The sequence below is a fragment of the Anthonomus grandis genome, chromosome 22 (genome assembly GCF_022605725.1).
Source record: "Anthonomus grandis grandis chromosome 22, icAntGran1.3, whole genome shotgun sequence".
NCBI classification, from domain to species: domain Eukaryota; kingdom Metazoa; phylum Arthropoda; class Insecta; order Coleoptera; family Curculionidae; genus Anthonomus; species Anthonomus grandis.
In genome coordinates, this window is record NC_065567.1 from 33398627 (window position 1) to 33423678 (window position 25052).

The 25052-nt window shown below is 33.3% G+C and overlaps 1 protein-coding gene across 1 annotated transcript; it reads right to left on the bottom strand.

Annotated features, from left to right (window-relative positions):
- Positions 1-60: 60 nt before the first annotated feature.
- Positions 61-19223, bottom strand: LOC126748262 (tyrosine decarboxylase-like). Its single transcript, XM_050457371.1, has 2 exons — positions 18735-19223; positions 61-2221 (listed from the first exon to the last, which is right to left on the bottom strand). Exons 1-2 carry the CDS (start codon positions 19047-19049, stop codon positions 791-793), a joined length of 1746 nt encoding a protein of 581 aa, XP_050313328.1. The 5' UTR covers positions 19050-19223; the 3' UTR covers positions 61-790.
- Positions 19224-25052: the final 5829 nt, after the last annotated feature.

Sequence of the window (25052 nt, forward strand, 5' to 3'; positions counted from 1 at the left end):
CGCATGCTCGTTAAGGGCAATAAAAATATTTTGTTAAGACATTTTTTTATATTTTTTAATGATTCAAAACATAATATCACAATCATTTATTCCATCGATTTACAAACAAGTATTAAACTTATTGTTAAAACTTATTTAAAATTAGTGTTAAACTTAAGAACTAAACAGTTTTGGTATAAATGTATATTTACATTTTCTTAATAATTCCTTAAAAAACATAGAAACATATCCAAATAACCGATTGGTTTTATATACAAATATACATCTTTAAATATAAACATAATAAATAATTTTCTATAAACTATAAAGACTGTAATAAGTTTGTAGCAAAGAAAAAGCAACAATGCCACTGCGCATCAGCTCGATATGCGCAGAACTCAATTTATTATCACCGGTCATGTATGCCGTGCCACACTCCTTGACTTCCTCAATGATATTAAAGCACAATCTTCTTATAGTTTGGATGAGACTTTATACTATTAAAAATCACTATAAAATTAAATTTCAAATTTCCCTTTTCGCTCATTGATATATAACAAATAATTAAACATCTTAGGTCATTCAAAAGCACAAGAAACATATAAACTAATATGTGTATCAAACAATGCGCAAACTCTCTTTTACTCTTGCGCTGACTAATATGTGCAATACAAATTTCATTTCATTCACTTCTCAACGCTCTTTTGTGTTCCTTATGCTATATACTTTGCTCTAAAACTGATCTAATCAACACCTTGAGAAACATTCTCTAAACTTGCCAAAAAGTTTATCTCTGAAGCACTAAATTAATTTAAATTCCATTGCATTTAATTTTTGCATGTGCCTGTGGAAGAAAATTGACATCTTTTTTACACTCATCAAGGAAAACGTTATCTTCTAAACTACTTGCTAGCACATCAACTATATCACAATCATTATTCTGTTGGTCAGAGTCAACATCGTCTTCATCAGAATCCGCAACCAGGATTGGTGTTGAACCATCCAGTAAGTTGGATCTGCTTCTTGACCTCTTGTAGGCCTCCTTGGAGACGCTTCTTGTAAATGAAAACCTTTTTGATAGTTGCCTTGTAAGTGGTCGTTTTGCGAATACCGTAGGTGGTTGGGTGAGTTCAGAGGCGTGGTCTGATATGATCTTCCACGCATTATCTATGTCCCTTAAAGTGGCATTCTCAGAATTGACGCAAAACCGTATAATATATTTATCTTTTACTATTGAGGGAATCATGTGAATTTTTCCAGAAGCATTTATGTTGGCCAAAAGGTCTTGGTTTACATGGTCACTTCCGATAAGACGGAAACAGACGAGACCAAGTCTAACTTTATTCATCACCTGAAACCTGTTGTCTTGTTTAACCAGTGATTCGAAATGTTTTGCCAAAGTTATATGATTGCGTATATATTTCTGTAGACCTGATATGCCATATTTACGTATAACAAACCACATTTTAAGTGCCCTAAATCTTCTGCTTAAGGGTATACCCCAATGCCGATAGTCTATTGCTTCATCTGAATTGGCGTGCTGAAGATACAGCGGATCCACTACTAAAGCTGATGTAAGTTTGACTCTTGATTTGACCCAGAGGCATGAGCAATCAAAGTTTACCAGCAGCCATTTATTTGGATTCGTATTAAATGAGTCGGCATACTCAATTCCGTTAAGAAAATGTTTCAATTCTGGACAGATAAATCCATTACCGGCGTAAGCTGCATCCACATGAAGCCAAATACAGGGTTCCGCCTTACAAATTGGTCCAATATCTTGCAATTTATCAAATGAACAACTTGATGTAGAACCTAAAATAGCAGATACAAAAAATGGAAATAATCCATTTGCTTTATCTTTTTTTATAGCGTCTTCCAGGGTTGTCTTATCCAGAGATCCATCCTCGTCTGGATCTAATATTCGTAATCTAACAAGCAATATTTTCGAAGCCTTCTCCACACAAGAATGCGCTTCTTTAGAACAATATGCAACTAACTTTGGTAAATATGCACTGTCCTCAATTTCTTCAGAATCTGCAATATTCTTTTTCAAATACTGTATTGCTTGATTTCTGGCAGCCAACATGGATATTAAAACGCATTCGCTCGCACTTGTCTGGATAACTCCTCCTCCTGGACTATTTTTACTTGAAGTTATGAAATCCGGAGGTAGTCCAATTGCTTTTCCAAACCAATCGAGCACAATAGTTTCTAGTTCTGTACATGCGGGACTAGCAGCCTGGAAAGAAGAAGAAGAAGAAGTATTAGTAAGATAAAAAGAGACACACAAAAATTTGTTTCAGTTATCAGTATTGTCCTGCCCTCTACCCTAGTTGCATTTGTATAGGTTTACTTTAAAGGAAAATCCTAAGACAAGGCAAGAAAATAGGCAAATTATAATCATAATAAGTTTTGAGTGCGTATTTTGCGCGCATTGTCTATAAACAGATATCGCGTAAATTGCCGACCGTACACATTTGTGTTTCGTAGCAATATCTTTTTACATGTCTGGATCGCTGATCCATCGCCCCAAACCCCTTTTCGGAGGTTGATTATGGTAATATTGACGGAAAATGTTGGAAAATAGAAGGAGTACTTTCATGATTTAGTAAATATTGAGAGTGAGAGGAAGAAAACATTACCTTTCAGTCAGCAGATGTAAGAATACCAACCCCAACACTTAAAGAAGTTGCTAAAAAAGGAGGTAACGTTCTACACCAAAAAAATATGAAATGATTAAAAAACATTGAAACAACAGAAAATATTTAAGGAGTGGAACAACTTAGATGGACTACTACTGGAACCTACACCTAATTAAGAAAGGAAACAAGGACCATTTTCGAAATTATAAAGGTATATCCTTATCAATACAGCAATTATAATACTGAGAAAGCTGATCCTTTACGCGGATTTCATACTGACATAATGAGACAAAAATTAGGGAGTTCAAGTAGTTTCCGGGATATCGACCAAATCTTCGTGGATCTCCGGCAAGCATCTGACCCCATAAAAAGAAGCAAGTCATGACTGGCAATGCTAAAGATGGGCATAGCAAGGAAATTAGTAGAGCTAACATAATTGTGCGTAAAAAACTCATATGCACTGGTAAGAGTAGCAAACAAAACATCAATGCTATTCAGTGAGTAACAACAGGACTCAGACAAGGAGACCAGATGTTAATATGCTTTCACTTGCAGAATGTTTTGGTTCAACAGAAGTATTTAAAATCCGGCAACGCTTTATACTCATATGTACGCTTGTAGTCAATAAAAAGTTGCCAAGTTAATTGCTACATTGGAATTTTGCCCTCTCTCTGGTTTTTGCTATATTAAATTATTCAAACACCTTGAGTAGCAATTCGACGTCATAGGACTTAATATTACGCTAAGTTTATACTATGGCATATAAAGCGTGGTTCTGACGTCCCGAATCGGACTGAAGTGCGTAAAGTAATTTGGGTCAATATGGACATCGACTACATTAAACGTTATTTCAGATCGCGATTATGAATTAGATGTATTGTGATGTCTCAATAACACACTTACTCAGTAGTAAAACTTTTATATCAGGAATAGACTTTTATTGACAACGCCAAAACTTTCACCTGGCTTGCGTTAACTGTCGGTTAATTGATTGAAATGGTTGGTTTACTTAAAGTTTATTTATCAGATTGAGGGTATAGGGGAATTGTGCGGGTTTTTTTGATTCCCAGGAACTGGCATACTGGTTGCAATGCTTGTGATCCAAAGTTCCTTTCTTAGTCTAAATGTATCTCTCTGGTACTGACACCAAAATGGCAGTTTTGTGATAGCAATTGCAGCTACTGTGGTTGCTGCTTAGTTTGGAATGAGATAAACCTCGGGCCACTTACTAAAGTAATTCATAGCAACGAATAAGACCACATCGATTTCCAGAGCTGTTAGTGGAAAAAGCTCTTACATCTATGTCAATTCGTTCAAAGGGTGCATCAACAAGATACTGACCTGACCAGAAAGAAAATTATGACTATTTCTTAGACTAGACTGAGCCAGACAAACTTTATCACCTACCAAAATATCTTCTACCAAAATCGTCATGGACAGCTTCAGTTATGTCCTATTGTAAAGTGATACTCTTGTAGTCGCTATTTCAGAGGAGCATGGTTAGTCTTAAAAATGAATCGTTGACCATACACACATTTGTGAACATTTTCAATAGCCATTACTGCTGCCAATAGCTCTCGTCTGGTCACACAATTGTTTCTTTCTGTTTTTGATAGCGTTTTACTGAAATAAGCTATCACTTGCTCGCCATTGTCATATTTTTGTGAAATACGGCTTCAATTCCATATTGCTTGTCTATCTGTATCCAAAATAAAAGTTTATCTAGCAATCCGATACAGTAAAATTAGAGGTGTCCACTTTGTAGCCCTTGAAATGCTTTTCCACAGTCTGCAGGTCGCTTATGTAGATGTTTTTCAAGGCAGAAAGTTTTTTAACTGGTCAGTGGGTCGTGGCCAGTTTTCGATTGCTTCTACTTTAATTATCTCAGTGTTGACACCATTTTCTAATGTTATATAGACAAGATATCGATTTTCTTTTTGAAATTAACTGCATTTTTTAGGACGTTAATTTTTGGTAGGTAATAACTGTCTTTCTTGGTAATATCAGTCAATCGCCGATAGCCTACACAACATCTGGTAAATCGCCGTCCTTTTTCTTTACTAGTACAACTGGAGATTTCCAAAGACTGTCTCATTTCTTGAAGCATTGAACATACTTCACTTGGCTTATCTATCGGAATTCTTCGAGGTGCTTGTTTTATTGGAGCAATTTTACCAGAGTTAATTCGATACTGCACCAAATCAGTACTTCCCCGCTCATTATCGAGCAAGGAAAACAAATCTTGATTTTCTTTAATAAGACGTTGCATTTTCATGGACTGATCCATGGACAAATTGACAGAAAATTCTTCAAAGAGGGTTTGTAAACATACAGGAATAGGTCTGCTTAAATGATGCATTTCATCAGCATTTTTCATAACTGCGACTACTTTAGAGCATACGCGGTTCTCTACTTGTTTCAAGTGTTGATCATATCTTTACAAGTTAACCATATACTTTATAGTTATCGATAAGCTCAATCAAAATAGTTTCTCCATCTTTTCCTCCAGTTGTGGCATTAACCAACACCTCTGATTTTAAACTACGGAGCATTCATAACCTCTAATCTAAATATAATGTCATTCAGAATTTCTGCTGCTGGAATGCTGCTAAGTCAATGATGACTCAAGCGTCGTGTAAGGTAATAATCGGGATTTTTAATCTCATTTAATCCTTGTGTCCATTAGCTGACACAAGGATTAAATTTGGTGTTGATGAAATTACATACAGTTAGCTACGATGTTCGACAAGCGACAGTTCAATCAACGTTGAATATAAACGCAACATAATGATTAACGTAATCTGTCCGAGATTTACAATGTTAAATAAATGTTGCATGTAGACTTAAATTTTTTAAAGAAAAATCGATATCCGTATTCTCATAACTCAAATAGTCACTATTTAAATAAAAATGGTTTAATTGGAGTGACTTAATTGCGGTGTAACTTCAATTTGTCAACCTTGCTATATGCCATGTTTATTAAGAATGAAATGTTAACGGTCAAAATTGAAACATTCCTAATAAGTAGATCATTTGATATCAATGACACATATATTCAACGTTGATTTGACAGTTGAGTTCTACATAGAATACGATCATCTCAATTATGCCATTGTGCCGTCTCGTCAACGTTAATTCAACTGTTGTTACAACGTAAATCAACGTCGGAAAGTTCTGGACATTCAACGTTGTTTCAGCTACACCTTGCTGCCTGCCTAAATTAGGGCAAAAACGTGTAAATAATAAACGCTATACTAGGTAAATAATATAAAGCTCTATTGCGATTGTAATTGCGTACATTTTTCAAATTTCCCGCAATATTTTAACGGTCCCTAAGATTTCAAACCTAACCTCCAATGTCGCAACTACGTTGGATATTAAGGCGGATTGCGACGACGTACCGACCAACGTTTATTTTGATAAAGGTTAGGGTAAAATATCGTTGGATCAACCTTGTGAGTGCAGATTTGGTGACGAGATTATATAACGTAACGAAGAGGTTATAAAATCGACCTCATTTTTAGGTGGTGTCTAGGCTATGATCTAAGGTTACGTCAAGCAATCGACGTAACTTTAAGGTCCTCAAGTGTGTAAAAAGGCTAGAATATGATGTTGGTGTAAATATAATGCAATTTAAAAAAAAAGGAAACGAAGGTATTTTTAGCCTACTAATTTAAATATGATATTTTATTGATTTTGGCTCTGAAAACAAAGCCGTGAATATAATCAATAGCTGGCTGATATGAGTTAACACGATTTGAAAATACATCAAATTCAGCTCACATGTTCATTCTATTGATAGAAACAAAACGGAAATACTATTTTTATGAGAGGGTCGTTGATTTTTGGTGAATAATTATAGTAAAGCTTACTAGTTTGTAATGCCTTAACACTGCAGCATAGCTCACGTAATCCTCCAAAAGCATTAAGCAAATATGAAGAAATGCTCATGAGTGACTAAACTCAGGAGCTTGTAACGAAAAGCTGGAACATGCAATAATATTCCAAGGACATCATTAAATAAAAAAAAGCATTGTAAACTGTTATACGATTATTTTCGAATTACAAGAAACCGAGACCCATTACCCCAAAATAGATCAGTATGACTAATTTATTTGACGAATTACCCACTTAGTAGTAAACCGAAATAGTTCTCTGACTGAGCGGAAAATTATCCAGTCAAAAACAAAATAAAAAGGCGATAGTTTGTTCCAGAAATAAAAAACGAGAAAGACGAAATTGGCTCTTTGATTATCTGTTAACTTTTAATTTCGACATAATCGTGGCAAATACTAAATAATTACTACCAAAATACTTTGTAATTCATCAAAAAACCGCAGGTTCCTTATGCTTGCTACAATTGCATTATGGACTACAAACTGGTCTTTGGATGCAAGGTTGAATCAGATAGCGCTTAAATGAGTTGAAAATGACCTATATTTGGAATGCTATGCAAAGATTTAGTTAGTGCGAATTTTTTCCAGTTTTTTAATAGTATCATAATAACTATTGCATTAATGAAATGATTTTTCTATTAAACGATTATGTAAATAAATATCGCGTTTTAAAGAAAAACTTTTAACGACCTCAGTAAGTGAATCAGAGTTTCCTTTTCTTTTTTTCAATTCAGGACCGACGAGTGCACCTTTACAACCGCGGGCATTTACAATCGAAAAAATGTTCGCTTTTGGTCAAGAACAAACCCCCGAATAACAAGGGAAATTAAGTTTCAAGGACGGCAATCTCTACATGTATGGTGTGGAATTTTAAATGACCAGGTCATAGGACCTATTTTTTATAACGGCAACTTGACGGGAGAGAGATACCTAGAGATGCTTACTCATCAAATTGAAGCTAAACTTGAAGATCTACCCATAAGGCAATACGAGCAAATAGTTTGGCATCAAGATGGTGCCCCACCTCATAATGTGTTACCTGTTTTGAGATTTTTAAATGAAAGATATAACCTATGGATTGGACGAACTGGGCCAATTCGTTGGTCACCAAACAGTCCGGACCTGACACCTCTTGATTCATTTCTGTGGGGTTATCTGCAAAATAAAGTTTACGAACAGATAACTGAAAATGTCGAGGAGCTCCGCAGAAAAATTATTACCGCGATAGATGATATCAATCAAAATCATAGACAATTTATAAGGAATACAATACACAAAATTGAGCAGGATTATATAAACTGTATTGATAATGGTGGTGGTCATATAGAGCAGTTATAGTTATAATTACGTCTAAATTAAAGTTTAACAATTGTTAAAATAATGTATCCTTGTCAACAAAAAGATGCTAAATATCACCTTAGTAATAATAAATCTTCTGTTTTTATTGTTTCTACTCAATTTATTTATCTTAAAAAAAACGCCCAACAATAACAATGCACCGCTTACCAAGATCTTCAATATATTATTTTTTTAAAGTTTGGAGCCCGATATTTCCGAAACGGTTTAATAAAACATAGTTAAACTATATATATTTGAAATCAGAAAATTCGGCTCTTTTTAACTATGAAATCATATACAGGGTGTTCCATAAGAAAAAACTAATCATCTGTCAAAATTTGACGTTTCTAAACGAAAAAAAAATTTTTGACATCGGATTCAAAAATTTAAAGTAAAACCCCAGAAGTTTTGTATTAAAATTTTTTTTTTACTTTTCGCATTACCCCTATAGGGGGGTGTCAATATATGGCGAAAGACCCTGTACAAGGCCTTAAATTTTTTTATTTCTAAGTTGGTCAATATACAAAGCACATTCACCATATTTTTCCTTTTAAGTTGTATATAAATAATAGGAAATAAAATTAGTTCAAACAATTATAGAACATATAAATATTTAACCAAAACCAACACCGAAAACATTTAAACAAAATTACAAAAAAAGAATCATCCATACATTCAGAGCTTATTGAAAAAGTCGTTAAAATATTTAATTTATGCAAACCTATAAGCTAATTGGAAGAGACTTTTTCATGTGATCAGGTTTGGTATAGGTAAAAGTAGCAAAGGTAGTGACTAAGAAACAGTGATCTACACGACTGTCGCATTTTAGCATCACACGCAGTGCCTGATTTTGTAATAAGAATACTGAGTAAAACAAGTACCACTGCCAATCCCAAGTTGTATATAATACGAAGAGCATAGCTACCAGAAGAGACTTTCCTGTTAAACTAAAATGTTAATCAAATTTTAAGAAATTACCAATTTACAGGTCCAGGAACTTTGTAGTACATGAATGTAATAATATTTTATTGTTCCAAGATATTTCACCTAAGTGGCACTAAAACTTCAGAATATTGGTTTTGGAAATATTTAGCTCGAGACTATTAGAGTTACACAATTCCTCTAGACACTGTATATTGCGAACACTTGAGATACAGAATAGAGTATATGACTCGAAACTCATTGAGGAATACGAGAAGTGGGGACTCGAAGTGAACAGAATATCTCAAAGTCAAAGCCAGCAAGATCTAATTTTGGAAAATGGCCAAAGAATAAAAAACTACCAAAAGCACAAATGTCGAAGCGTAAATATTACTAATCATGGAATCTTGAACGATGCTATTAAAGATAGGAATATACGGGGAACGAAAGATGTTTATTATTACTTACTAAGTCAATTTCTTAAGTCAAAAGCATCGTTACATACGTCAGCGAGATATGGCCACTTAAATAAAGAGCAAATAAAACCATGGAAGCGTTCGGTATGTAGGTAGAAGGTTGAAAGAATCCGCAATGACCGAATACGGGAGATTATAGGATTTAGGCACAATATTGTAAATGAAATTAAAAGAAACTACAATGGTATGGTCATGTTCAGAGAATGTCGTACGAGCGACTGCCAAAACAGATAATGATGTGGAATCCAGCAGCAAGAAGATGGATAAACTGTGGTTCTTTTGATTAAATTATTGATAAATAAATTTCAGAATTAAGAATGAGGGCATATTGTTTTCCAAAAGATAAACAAAATCAACCTTTTATTATATATCAATTTGCTCTTTTTAGAATTAAAAGCGTTGATAAATTAATTAATTCTCATCTTCAAGTAGTAAATCCTTTTTAAAATAAAATAATTTTTTGAGAAATTTAAAAGATTTAATTCTTACAACAAGAAAATCATTAAAAACTTAAAGCAAGATAAGTCAACGAACTGGGTATTATAATAAGAACATTCACCTCATGTTGTTTGGGTTCCACGCCCTCTTTTTGCAGGATGACGCATCAAGTTAAACCAGGAGAAATCTTTAAAAAAATGAGGCGAGATCATGAATAATTCTTCTGTTCTTTAAGTTCAGTAATAATTGTATATAAGTATGCTTAAAAACTTTTCTCATTTTTAAGAATAGTTAAATACTTGCATATAAACTTGGCTGATCATTTATTTAAGAAGCGTAGGAAGAATATGAGTTAAAGCACATGCAGTTGCATGGAACTTTGTACTCCCTCATATCTAAGTAAAGTCTAAGTTAAGTATCCTAAAGTTAAGAAGTAAAAAGGATAAATGATTAAATAATTTGATAATTAACAATAATGAATACTATCAACACATTTGATTTACGGTGACTTAACTAATCTTCGTGAATATTTTTCTATGAGAGAAAGACTAATCGATGCATTTGTTTTTAAAACGTTCCAAATTAATGAGAGTTTACGTCTTAGAAACAAAGTAGGACGTCAGCACATCAATTGAATATATTTAGGAATTTTCTCATACAAGTAAACCACGCCCAGGCATGCTAAATGATCATTTATTTACATAATATTTATCTATGGCCATCACTTAACAGATACAGTAGTTATTATCTCGTCAGTGGATCTTCTACTTCAAATAAATCGTAGGATGTAATTGGCTATTGTTTAAATGAGAATGTTATAAATACATTAGGAATCTATTAATTCAGTAAAATGGTAAGATTAAAATGATTGTTTGAATTTGGATAAGGCTGTTAAAGACTATATGATTTATTTTTCATTTCTAATAAATATTATGATTTTTTCATCGATATGGAGGATTCAGTAATCATTTATCATAGAAGCAATTGTATAGGAACATATACAACAATGACCCAACCCAACCCTGGATTCACCACATTCTTCATTACTGAACGAACATTCGCAAATATACTCGAGCATTGAATCACTTCCATATTTGTCAGTAATCGCCATTTGTTTCTACTGATCTGAGTTTATTCGCCTTATTTAAAATGTTATCATATGCATGCCTCTTCACTTCCTGAATCTTAGTTTGACGTTTTAAACTTAAGGTCTTTAGGTTGGATCGGTGGAAACAGGTCTGTACACTAGGGTGGAGCGAAAACTGGACCAAAATAACTAATTTTCGAAAACGAATATGCCTGGGTGTGCAAAAGATGCCTTTCGGGGTTCTTATTTACCCAAAAAAATCCGAATGACTTAGGCTGATTCCATCGGCTGCCGAAATGACCTTGAAAATTTTAAAATTAAAAAAATCTTTAAAACTGCAAAAAAGTCAAACATGCAGCTCTCAGCTAGTTTTTCATGAAAAACTACCCAGAACGTGGAGGTGGCTGCATCTCGAGTTCTACCCTCCCACCCTTAGAATAATTTTTTTTATTTTTTCTGTTCTAGAACTGCTAAGAATTGTTTTTTACTATCAAATTGCGGCAATATTTGTCTTGATTCAATACGAGCTCTAATAAATCCGTCTCGTGCTTCAGGGCCATAAACCGCCATAAAGGCTTCAGCAACTAACTTAACTGCTCGTTCAACTGCCTGTGAATGACAAGGGAATTTTAATAACCCTATTTCATCAGGAACCAAAGAAATCATGTTAGTTAGTTCTTCGTTCGAAATTTCCATTGTTAATGGGGGCTCGCTTATAACAACATTTTGCCAGTCAATTAAGTCGACATAATCTTATGATAATCAAAATTCAATTTATTCACGCGAAATATTCTAACATGCTCGGTTTTTGCGGTTGATCTGCATTTTAAAATCCTTCTTAAAGCTAACTCTCGAATATGTTTTCTATCATCCCCTAACATGGCTAATAAAATATTTCCTGGGTGCGCAAAAAATCCATTTCTCTCAATTACGGGATCAATGCCTTTTTTTATTTCTTCAGGGAGGTAACGAGATTTATTTATAATGCTAAACAAGTGCCTAGCACCATCCTTACAAGACCAATGGCATTTAATTTGAAACCAGCATACGGCATACACTTTTACTATAAACTCTGTTAACATTTTAAGGTTTTGAGAGGGCTCATTGGTCGCAACGTATAACCATAGGACTCTATTGGCTGTGGTAAGCCATCTAGAGTGTGACATTTTCCCTGGCGCTTTTAAAGCCCAATTGTCTTTTAAAACTCCAGTAGAGATTCCTTGACACATCTCATATAAATACTTTGCATCGGTACTTACGGTTTCTAGATCAACTAATGGTAAAATTGTTTAAATTTTCTCAAACTGTACGACTGGTAAATTTTCACACGATTCAAGGGTCTTACCAATGGCTCCCGCAAATCTTTTGCTCTGCTGTTTTGCATCTGGCTGTATCTTTCCTAGGTTGGTCGGATTCTATCTTTGATTATCGAAATTTTGAGGAGGTTTCGGCAGCCGAAGATATTGTTTTTGGACGTTTAGTTTTTTTTGTCTCACTTGAGAGTACAATAGGCACCTTTTAAACATACAGGGTGGGTAAATTTTAAGAAATAAAAAATTCGCTAAATTAATAAAAAACATAATAATTTCCGAAATTTTAAGGCACTTTCGGCAGCCGAAAAAGTTGTTTTCTGACGTTAAGTTTTTTTTTGGCTTACTAACGACTACAATAGGCACCTATTAAGCATACAGGGTAATTAGAATTCCAGAAATCGAAAATTCGCGTCACCCTACTGTACACTGCTTGCTGAATGAGGCAAGTCTATACAGCCTTAAGCGCATTTATTTTAGATTTTCATTATACGATTCCACCTGATATACTATATAGAATATACTCGAGTCATGTTTGCTTATAATTGCCATATTAATCCAATATAAGTATGCGGTTTGTAACAACCTTGGGTTTGCCACGTCAAGGAACAAATGTTTGCAAATATACTCGGCCACTCTACAATTCCCATATTTAATTATAATTACCATTTATTTTTAGTGACAAATAATATGATAGTTTTATTAACAGAGATTGTTCACCTTTGATGGTTCAATCATATGAGTACAAGTATGGAGTTTGTAGCAACCCTGGGTTCAACTCGTCAAGAGGCAAATATTTGCAAATATACTTGAGCACTGCACCAATATTTATTTATAACCGCCATTTGTTTGTGGTGACAAATAATATGATGCTTTCTCTAACAGAGATCGTTCATCTTAGATAGTTCAAACAAATAACTACAAGTATGGGGCCTGTACTAACCCTGGGTTTGCCACGTCAAGAGATAAATGTTTATGAAAATACTCGTATATTTGTTTATATTCGCCGTATAATTTTACTTAATATGGTGGCCTTTCACCTTTTATGATTCAATTACATAAATAAATACAAATATATTGTTTGTAGCAATCCTGGATTTGTCACGTCAAAGGACGAATACACACGAGCATTGCCGTGAAAAGTTTTTATTTATTTAATTTTTTTATATAAATTAAATAAAAAGCGCATTGGCCAACCGAATGATACTTCAGCTAATTTTTTTTATTTGCAATTCAAAATAAGAAAAATAAACGTTAACATATTTTCTCTCTTTAGCGCGTATTAAACTGAAAAAATCCATCTTTTTTTTTTAACAGACGTTTGCATTATTTGAACACATGCATATGAGCAATATTTTAAAGTTTATCTAAGGATGAGTCATAAATCCTTTTGGTTATAGTCGATTGTTAATAAAATTGATATTTTTTCGCTGCAATTTGCAAGATTTTTATCCTCAATTTGTAGAGATTGGGCGTAAAAGAAAAAGTAAGATTTTGAAAAAAAATATTGAAATTAAGGTAAAAATATTTTTTTGTTATAAACAAGAATACGTTCAATAAGAGCTATATGAAAAGAAGAGAGAAATTCATAAGAAACAAATGTAGAAAAACAAAGAATAGAGAACATATTTTTCGCTCGAGATCGGAATTTTCGAAATATCTCAGTAAATTAAAAATATTTTTCTGATGTTATGTAAAAACATGCGAGTGAGGCTAAAATGATGGAATTTTAATCCCCATTTAGCCCTTTTATTGTAAGGAGTGCGCAAATCCCTATGCAATATATAGTGATTTCAAACTAATACTAAGTTCCCAACAACAAGAAGTCTAATAACGGTTACAAATAATTAAATTTGCTGTTAAAATTTTAAATTATTTGAGGCAAAATTTCAAAATGTCGAGGTAATAATTTTGGAGTAACAGTTTGACATGCTAATTTCCAGAGAAAATAAAAAAATTTGGATTAGTAAAATGAAATTTTAAACTAACTTTAAATTTCAAAATGTCAAGGCATAATTCGAAGATTTTGAGTTTGTAACTAGAAATTTGAAGACTACTCCCTCCTGAGGTGGTAAGAAAAAATTTTAAAATTTAAATTCAATTGTAAGACAACAGTTTTAAAACTTTCACATAATAACTTGACGTTTAAAAACCGTGACGAAATTTAAACATTCTAAATTTATCCTCTATTACAGAAATTATATGTCATACCTGTTATCTATCATTTATAGAGAAGTCTCTTCTTCTTCTTCTTTTTCTCTCTTATCCTTGAACTACCAGGGCTATGCATAACTTCTGTGTAAATTACATGAAAAATATTTAATTTTTAATGCAAATATGTAGTAGTTTAATACTTGATAGGCGTTAAATGACTTATTGGTCATTTGTCATCCATTGCAAGAAATCCACAGATCCACAGCTGTCATTTGTCAAATTTGTTATGTAATACTTGACTCAGACCTCAGCTGTTACATTTGTCATCTGTCACTTATAGGGATGAATTTTATTTGACAGTAGTTATTTGTTTGGAAGAATAAAAATTGTCCACGTATTCATGGGCATTTTAGTAATAAGGAAAATTTGAAATATTTTATGACGGAACTTCAAGATAGTGAAGTAACGCAACTCGACTGGTACAAAATTTTAAAATAATTTATCGAAGCTTTAATTGCCTGGAAATATGTTATCCTGGAAGTATTTAAAAAATAACTTTAACCTCAAAAAACAAACGAATGAACTTCCGGAAATTTCTTAAAAAAGGGCTTCAAGAGTCTAAAGAAAACTTATCACAATTTCACAAGTTTTTTCTGCATTTTGTTCCAAGCAATTGAGGCTATTTTTGGATACTTTTTTAGGTATTTGAAGCCACTATCTTAGGATTTGATTTTCCTGGCATTAGAGTGTTTATTTGCGACTAATTTTCCAAACTGTCCAGTATATTTGAGATATTTTATAAAAAATTGAAGCTATTTTTCACGATTTCATGCATTAATGGTAATTTTTATTAATGTATCTCCCAATGAGCTTAATTCATTTATTAGGGTCTGATGTATTGTTGGATTTGTCCAGGCTTAATTAGGCACTGAATTGAATTGTCGAAACCGTGGGCTGCCAAGGCAGTTGTGCATATAGGTCTCCTGGTGGACGGGTCATGCCCCACCGGGGTTTACCAGTGCGCAACGGCCTTAAAGAAACCGATAAGGCTCTCTGGTCTGAAGGACTTAAAGTCACTCGGTACACAGAAAGTGTTACCCAAGTATTTGAACCTGGCGCGCGTGAGTGCTGGGCACTCCCCGACTACATGGTCTACGGTTTCATCCTCCTCACAGCACCATCGGCATTCCGGGTTGTCCGCAATACCGATAGTATGGAGATGGCTTCTTAAGTGCCAGTGACCGCTTAAAAGACCTGTCACTAGCCGAATTTCGCGTCTTTTTAGGCGTAGTAGATTTTTGGTGAGATAGGCAGAGGGCCCACCTATGTGTGCTTTGGCCTGTCTCATACCAGGGGACTCAGTCCATCTTCAGTGGGTCCACTTGTCCAGCAGACCCTTCATTGACGCGACCGCAACGCATTTGGCGATACCAACTATGGGTTCCGGCCCCATCGGCACATTCGCGGATCCCACTCTGACAAGAGAGTCCGCTTGGCTTGCGTGGCCAGGTATCCAGACGAGCTGGACCCTGCAGCCAACCTGTACCAGTTTTTTCAGGACTTTTATGCACTTATTAGGCACTTATTCCAGAAATTTGTATTGAAAACATTTGCAGGAAATGACAATTTTTGCCTAGAAAACGAACTAAATTTGATATTTGTTGACTATTTTCCAAAGTAAAATAAGGAAGTTTTTTACATTGCAGACAGCAATCAAATCTTTAATTCCAAATATCAAATGAATAAATTCCTGAATTTCCCTATAAAAAAATGATGATTTTTTATTAAAAGAGGCTTTAAGGGTCTTAAAGAAACTTAAAGTCACAAAAAGGTGTTTTTTTCAAATCAATTTTCAAGTTTGTTTTTCCAAACACTTGAAGGATTTTTAAAAATTTCTCAAGTGACTAAACAGTTGAAGCCCTACTTCAAAGTTTTCAAGTACTTTAAGGGACTTTTCCAGATATTTGTAGTCATTATCTGGGGGTTTTCTAGCACTAAAGTGATTTTTTTAATCGCCCAGGCTATTAAAGTGATTTCCCGGATAGTCCATTGAGAAGTAAATTTTGGATATTTTATCGGAAGTTGAAGCCATTTTACCATAGTTTCACACACTAAAACTCATTTTTTTAAATGTGTTCTCCAATGAGCTTAATTTATTTATTAAGGTCTGATGTATTGTTGGATTTGTCTAGACATAATTACGTACTTATTTCAGGATTTAAATTAAAAAAGAACTTGCAGAAAATGCCTTTTATTGTCCGGAAAAATGTGGAAACATTTATATTTAAAAAATAATTCAAAAATTCCTTCAGAAACAAACAAATTAATTTGTTGAAAATTCCAATGACACTTGTTGAAAAATTGAAAAAAAATATTTTTCCAAGAATACTTCAAATCAAAACAAGATTTTTTCCAAGTAGTTGAAGTTATTTTTTTACTATTTTACAGGAAAAAATGAGGTAGTCTTACATATTTCTAGAACATAGCAATTAAATCACACAAACAATAAACTCCCGAACTTCCCGATAAAAAAGAGGAGAAATTTCTTGAAAAGAGGCTTCAAGAGTCTAAAGGAAACTTAAAGTCCCAAAGAGGTTTTTTTAAATTTCTTCCAAACAATTGAAGCCATTTTTTTGACACTTCTAAGTTAACAGTTGAAGGTGTTTTTGAAAATTTCACAAGCGACTGAACAGTTGAAGCTCTATTTAATTTTGTCCAAGTAATTTAAGGCCCTTTTCCAGGGTTTTGAAGTCACCATCTTGGGGTTTTCCTGGCATTAAAGTAGTTTTTTCATTTGTCCAGGCAATCAAAGTGATTTTTTTTAGACAGCTTTCCATGCATTTCAAACCATTAAAAAGTAAATTTTGGATATTTTTTAGGAAGTTGAAGCCATTTTTTCGTAGTTTGAAACACTAAAAATTATTTTTATTTATGTGCCACTTGATGAGCTTAAGTCACTTATTAAGGTCCGATGTATTATTGGATTTATCCAGACTTAATTAGGCACATATTTCAAAAACTTGAATTAAAGAAAAACTTGCTGAAAACGTCTTTAAATGCTTCGAAAATTTTAAAAATATTTATTTTTCGAACGAACAAATTGATTTTCTGAAAATTCCAATGAGAACCGATGAAAAATTGAAAAAATTCCTTGAAAAATGGTTTCTAGGAAGACTTCTAGTAAATTAAAGACATAAAGTGGATTTTTTCCAAGCAGTTGAAAATGAGGAAATTTTACACCTTTCTAGCAGATAATAATGAAATCTTTAACCTTAAAAGAGAAACGATTAAATTCCTGAAGGTACACATAAAAAATTAATGAAATTTCTTCAAAAGAGGCTTTAAGGGTCTGAAAACTTCAAGTCTTAAGGAGGTTTTTTTATATTTTTTTCAAGTTAATGAAGTCATTTTTGAATACTTCCAAGTGGCCTTTTTCAAACAGTTGCAGGTACTTTTAAAAATCTTCCAGGTGACTGAACAGTTGAAGCTTTATTTAACTTATTCCAAGTATGTAAGGGACTTTCCAAGTATTTGAAGTCATTATCTTAGGGCTTTCCTAGTATTAAAGTATTTTTTTAAATCGGCCAGGCAATTGAAGTAAATTTCCAGAAGTAAATTTTGGATATTTTCTAGGAAATTGAAACCATTTTTCATAATTTTAAACATTAAAAGTCAATTTTTTCATTAATTCATTTATTAAGGTCTGATGTATTTTTGGATTTATCCAGACTTAATTAGGCACTTATTTCAAGTCTTTAATTGCCTGGAAAAATTAAAAAAACTTTCAAAAATAAACGAATTGATTTCCCAAAAATTCCAATGACACCCAATGGAAAAACGAAAAAGTTCCTTAAAAACTGACTTCCAAAATGACTTGAAGTCAATTAAAGAGGATTTTTTCCAAGCAGTTGAAGCCATTTTTTGACTATTTTTCAGCGACAAGTGAGGTAATTTTGCACATATCTAGCAGATAGCAACCAAAAATTTTGCAGTAAAATTTGAATATAGTAAAACGAAATTTGAAAAGAATGAGGGAATACCTCGACAATTTTAAGGTGACAAAATTCCAACATTTTCACGTAATTTCTTGATATTTTACAATATGTTACAATTTTAATATATAATTATAGAATTTCAAGATAATCATTGTAAGTTTTGGTACAAAGTTTTCAGGATAATCAGACGAAATTCTAATTAAATTTTGAGATAGAGAGCCAATATTTAAAAAAATTGAATTTTTTTGGGTACATTTTTAAGCTTTGATCAAATGTTAATTAAATGAATCAAAATTCCTACCCGAATAACACGAACATTTACAATTTTAAGATAGTAGCTTTAAATTTCCAATAACTCCCAAAATATTTTGGACCAAATTTGTAAATGTTAAGACAAAATTTAAATTAAGTAAGTCAAAATTTTGAAGTTTAAAAATATTTTGCAGCAGGACATCTTATACCAGTTAACTTACTTAAATCAGTATTATTACTTACCCACGAAAAACCAATAACTCCTATTGCATTTGCCAGCATATCAGCCAACACTGAAGGATAGGAGTTTCCACTAGGAAAATACGCGTGAAATCCTGGATGTTGCCAGTGAGTAATACCAGGCATAATTATCCTATCTACATCTTCCATGATACGATCCCAATTTTCCGGTTGAACTGGCGCCTCTTCCGGTATCAAGTGCTTAAGATATCCAGGTTCTAAGTCAGGAGTCACTTTTTGATCCGGAAGATTCTTCAGGTAGGAGCAGATGTAGTCGACCATTTCCTTACCATGAGCCCGGAACTCCTCAATATCCATATCGGAAATGAAAGTTTGAAAAATCCACGAATCGACTGCACTCGATAATGCTTAAACCGACTACGAGCGGGGTTTCCGCGAAAATAAAATTCTTAGACGCTTCGCGTTTGTCGCTAAGCATAAGTATAGAAACCTTTTTATAAAGCGAGCTTTCGAAAGAGAAGGAGGAGGAGAAATGACGTGACGATCCCTACATCATCAGCTGAGGATTACGTAGTGAATATCGTAACGTATGCCGTTGGTCGTAATGAGGAAAGTCAACATCCGTCCGGATTTGTAGGTTAAACTGATGACTACCGACTCACGAACATTTCTTTAAGCCAATTAGTCATAAAGTATTAAATAAGATGTTGCGTGTTGCTTGGGAACTTTCAATTGTTTAAGTTTGAAATCCAATAGGCGTCATCTAGTTCACAGAAAAAGGGGAAATTCGCCTACCAAGAGCTTAAAAGGATGCCAATAAAATTACGTCTAAATTTGCACGTAAATTTTTATATTTACATTTCTTGTAATGGCAATATTGACATTCTATTATTTGTCCATTTGTTTTCGCTGAAACTGATTTTTATTCGTTAGCGGATTCTCTGGGTTTATTTAACATTTCCATATTAAAAAACCATTCTGTTGTTTCTTGGATGACATCATTACATTATTAACATAATTTTTATAGCCAAAATATGTGAAAACCCTCTTAAGCATTATCATAAAAATAAAGTAACATGCCATTCAGAACATGTTTACCGCTTAAAATATAAAAGCCCTTTTTAGAAGCTATTTACACGTGTTTCGATAAGTAAGTTGGCATCTTCAGGAGAAGATTAAAAATTAAGCTTTTAGCCCTATTAGTCTAAATGTATTTATAATAAGTTTAAGAATGTTATGTTAATGAAGTTTTGAGGTCACAACATAAAATTTCAAAATATTGAGACCATAATTCGATATTAAGGGACTCGCATTTTAACATGGTAAGACCAGGTTTTTAAGATTCAAGGTAATTACTTAATATTTAAAAATGTCTGGGTGGTAAGACGACCTTCTAAAATGTTGAGGTTATGTTTAAAACATTTCAAAATAGTAAGATAGTTTTTAAGATGGTAAGACAACGTTTTTAAATTTTAAGATAATAACTGAAAAATTGCAAGATATGGAGATGGTAAGTCGAAATTCTAATAAAGATTGTTTCCCTTTAAACTTGCTTTTCTGTAGCAAAGTATTACGAGGGCGGGTCAATAAGTCCGTGACTTTTTGGATAAAAGACAGGTTTTTATATAAAAAGTTATTTTATTTTTCAACATAGTCTTCTTTGAGTTCTATAAACTTAGTCCAACGTTTCTTCAATTTTTTTATCCCTTCGGAAAAATGTGATTTGTCGAGGTCATCAAAATAGGCATTTGTTTGAGAGATGATTTCGTCGTTGGTGTCAAATCTCTTTCCGCCGAGCCATTTCTTTAAGTTTGGGAATAGGAAATAGTCGCTGGGGGCTAAATCTAGAGAATAGGGCGGATCCTGGTGGAAAAGAACTTTTTTTTTGGCAAAATGTGGTCTTTTTTCTTTCAGTTCCTCATTGAATCTATCCAATAAGTTGGTATAATATTCTCCATTGATTGTTTTCCCCTTTTAAACACTGTCAATGTGGATTATACCGCGTGCATCCCAAAAAACGGTCGCCATGACTTTATTGACTGACAAACCCACCTTTGCCTTCTTGGGCGCCGATTCACCCCGAGAAATCCACTGTTTTGACTGCTGTTTGGTCTCCGGCGTGTTGTGGTGGATCCACGTTTCGTCCACGGTGACGAAACGACGCAAAAATTTGTCCATATTGCGGTTGAATAACGCCAAACACTCCTGGGAAATTGTCACACGGTTGCGTTTGTGGTCGATTGTGAATAAACGCGGCACCCATTTTGCGGAAAGCTTTCTCATACCCAAATCATCATTCAAAATTGAAACTACTGAACCATGTGAGATGCCTATGGCTTCCACAATCTCTCTCACTTTCAATCTCCGATCGGCTAAAACCATATCGTGAATTTTTTCGATTGTTTTGGATGTAGAGACCTCGACTGGGCGTCCAGAACGTTCGGCATCTTCCGTGCTTGTACGGCCACATCGAAATTCAGTAAACCACTTCTTTACCATGGAAATAGATGGTGCAGAGTCCCCATAATTTTTATCAAGCTTAGCCTTGGTTTGAGTGATGGTTTTTTTCCGTAAAAAATAATGCTTAATGAGCACACGAAATTCACTTTTTTCCATTTTCTTCTCAAAACGAGTGGTAGTCTGCTATCAACAGCTATCAAACACAAACTAAATGACGCAGCTGGTTCAAATTTTGACAGTTCTCTGTTGACAGGAGCAAAGTTGCCATTTCCATTAAAGGGCGGGAAATTCAAAAAGTCACGGATTTATTGACCCGCCCTCGTAATATACTTAATGATTTAGAAAATATGCAGTTTCGAATTTTTTGATTATTCTTTTCACAGTACTTGAATTAGGAACACTATTTCGACCAAACATTGGACGCATCTTATGAATAGTGGCAATTAAACTTTCACCATTTTGATAATAATTTTTGACAATCAGGACGCGTTTTTCGATCGTGTAATCCTCCATGTTTACTAACTCCTATCTGTCACTTTCGACCTGTCACGTCATAATCACGTGACAAATATGGCGCGCAATTCAAATCTTGCGTTCTTATTGAAACATTTTTAATTTTTAAATAATGACACACAATTAACTTGACACTTGAAAATGTCACAAAGTGTTGAATTCAGAAGCCGCGGTAATAAAATTGAAAATGTTTTGAAATAATAAGCTAAATTTTAAAATTTCTAAATAATTACTTAAAATTTAAAGCTGTTGAAATGGAAAACGAAATTTTAAAATGTTAAGGTTTGATTTTAAAATGTCAAGTAAGTAACTCGAAATTTAAAAACCGAAATTCTAAAAGAGTAAGACGATTTTTTAAATGGTAAGGTAACATTTTAAAATTTTAAGATAATAACTTAAAAAATTGCAAAATATGGAAACGGTAAGATGAAATTCTAATAGTTTGACTAATGGCCAAATAATATAATTTGCATATAAAAATAGGACCTTTCTTGGGAAAAAACTTTGAAATAATAAGCGACATTTAAAAATTTCTAAACATAACTTAAAATATCTAAATGTGGAGATGGTAAGACGATATTTTAAAATGTTGAGATTCTAACATAAAATTTTAAAATGCCAAGTAAATAAATTGAAATTTTGAGGCCAACATTTTAAGATTACAATTTTTAAAATGGTAAGTAAAGTTTTAGTACAGTAAAAGTTTTAGGGCAAAGTTTTAAGATTATAGGCACGATTTTAAAAATTGTAAATAATAACGTAAAATTTCAAGCTGTTGAGATCGTAAGAAAGAATTTCTACAATGTTGAATTTTGAGGGCAACATTTCTATATATTAAGATAATTTTTAAGATGGTAAGATGTTAAATAAAAAATATAAAGAATTATAAAGAAGTAATAATTATAATTAATTATTAACAATTTATTACTTTAATATCGCTTTAATTCTACTTGGATTAAATGAAATTTGAATGGAGGAATGGGAAATAACATAAAGGAAAAAGGAGAGTAAAGATATGGGGAGTGAGGGTTAGAAAGTGGGTACAAGGGAACCAATGGAAGGAGGGAGATTTACTATAGGCTATAGAGACAGCTCAGGGAATCTTCTCAAAGGGAAGCCGACTAGCACTAACCACTTTGGTAGAGTGGCGTGGATTCAACAAGAGATCAATAAAATATAAACGCCACCTGTTTTATCCCAGATGGATAAGAAAATCCCGATGACCAAGAAAACAGGAAATTACTAAAAGCACTATAGGACCCATAAACCTGAAAGAAAATCTCACAAGGAAGAACAGACAGTTTTAAGTGAATCTATATTAAAAGAAAAATTAATAATCAAACTTATTATTCTAAGAACAAGTTATGTTGCCCTTCCTAAATATAGTGTTTATATCAAAACTAAAATCTTGTATTATGTCGTTTGGGGCTAAAAGTTCGCATGAGTACTTTCGAAATAGGCCTATTTATCCAGTTTACAAGATCTATACGGTCTATTTCAATAAAATAACTAATATGTACCTAGTTATTATGAAACTATTCAAAACAATGGTGTGGTAGTAAAATCTAATGATGAGAGTGGTAATAATGTAATTTTGAGGTTAGTATTTAATCTAATATACTACAGTAAAGCTAATGAATGTTGACAGGACTTTGGTTTACTGGTTAGGTTGTTACTGACTGCATGGTTCACTAAACGTCACACACATTGATCAAACCTGGCTCCAAAAGGGCTGCATGATTGCGATGGGGGACCTTGCTGGATCGGTTTAACAGTGAATGTCAATGTAAATGTTGTGGACGTTATTGGAGTAGATGAGTGGAGATTTCTACCTCTTATAATCGTGGATAAAGACCATACCCCCCCGTATGGTCTAAAAGAAAAAGCCTGAAAGTGGAAGAATACCCAGATTGAGGAATCGCCAATAGAGTAAGTAGATATAAGCATTGGTGGTTAAACTTAACGGTATGCGTGAGTCTACTTATATAAAATTACATGTGTAATATGTGTTTATCATAAACCAAGATGCCAAATCAAAATATTAGGACTTACCAATGGAATTGGCCTTTTCTCGGGAACACAAAACTGGACACTTAAACAAAGAACTTTGAAAAAGTTGGGATTTAACTACACCACTTATAATCCTGCACTATTGCAGTATGGCATTTAGTATCCACAAACTAAAATACCCAAAAGGTGACTTTTCAACTTTTCATGGGAGTAAAATCGGCAAAAATACCAAGAAACAACCTTCTTCAAAGGCTTGTTCTTCAAGACTCCTAGAGGTCAAAGATTTTCGCGCCAGAAATGGTTTTAGTAGGGATATAGGAGAATGAGCTGGGATCTTATTGGCTAGGATATGACTTCTGACATTAGTGAAATCAAAACAATTAAAAAAAATTAATGTTATGATTAATAATTTGAGTTTCATCATAAGGGTTGAAAATTATTCATATCAAAAATAGAATTAATACTGAAATGATAACTGTTTATTTTATTAATTTTAGCACCAGAATAACTGAGAAATTGCCTCTTAAAGTTCTACAATCGAGCTATGCTTTTGCTAACATTTTAGATTCATTTTATTTTCTTATTCTTTATGTATCTGACGAAAATAAACTGTAACAAAGATAACAAAAAACAAATAATTACGAAAAGAAATAGAAATACAGGCTAAACAGATAGCTGTGTCTTTCGACAACTACGGTCAGGATAACGGATCAATTGAATCAAAAAGGTTATTAGCAATATATCAGTACTTTTTTTTTCCAAAAATAGCCGAACGAAGGAATTTGTAGCCTAAACTTATTAATCGCCATAATTTTACTATACCGGATGGTGCGTCGCCGAGCGGAACATAGGAAAACCCATGTAAATTTTAAGGAGGTCAATTATTGGCTTGCCTGTACATTTTATAGAAAAAATGTAAGATAACTTTTTGAAGAGACGAATCTGGCAAACCCTTGTGCAAGGTTTCAAAAAATTTTAATAAGCGAATCTTGAATTATTCAATTAAATGTAATTGCAAAATTAGTAAATTTTCGGTTCAGGTAAAACCAAACGGGCACCAGTAAAATGAATATTGTCACTGACGTGAGGAAAAGTATCAATAAATCAGTGACAGTCGATATTTGAAAACAAGTATGAATTATTCAATCGACGAAAAAATAGCCATAATTATGTGGCATTATGCGGGAAACAGTTTTAGAGTATCTGAAATGTTTTTAGTTTATTTCCTCACCAATATAAAAAAAAACATTTATTGCATTCGGCTGTACGTCAGATTTGACAAAGCCTTATAACAAATTGTTTGCTGGTGGCTGGTGTCTGGTTTTACCTGAACCGAAAATTTGGTAATTTTGCAATTATATTTAATTGAATAATTCA

Coding starts and splice junctions, on each gene's coding strand:
- LOC126748262 (XM_050457371.1), bottom strand. CDS start 19,049: ATGGATATTGAGGAGTTCCGGGCTCATGGTAAGGAAATGGTCGACTAC. Junction 2,222..18,734: donor GAGTTATTGGTTTTTCGTGG/GTAAGTAATAAT, acceptor TCTTCTTTCCAG/GCTGCTAGTCCCGCATGTAC.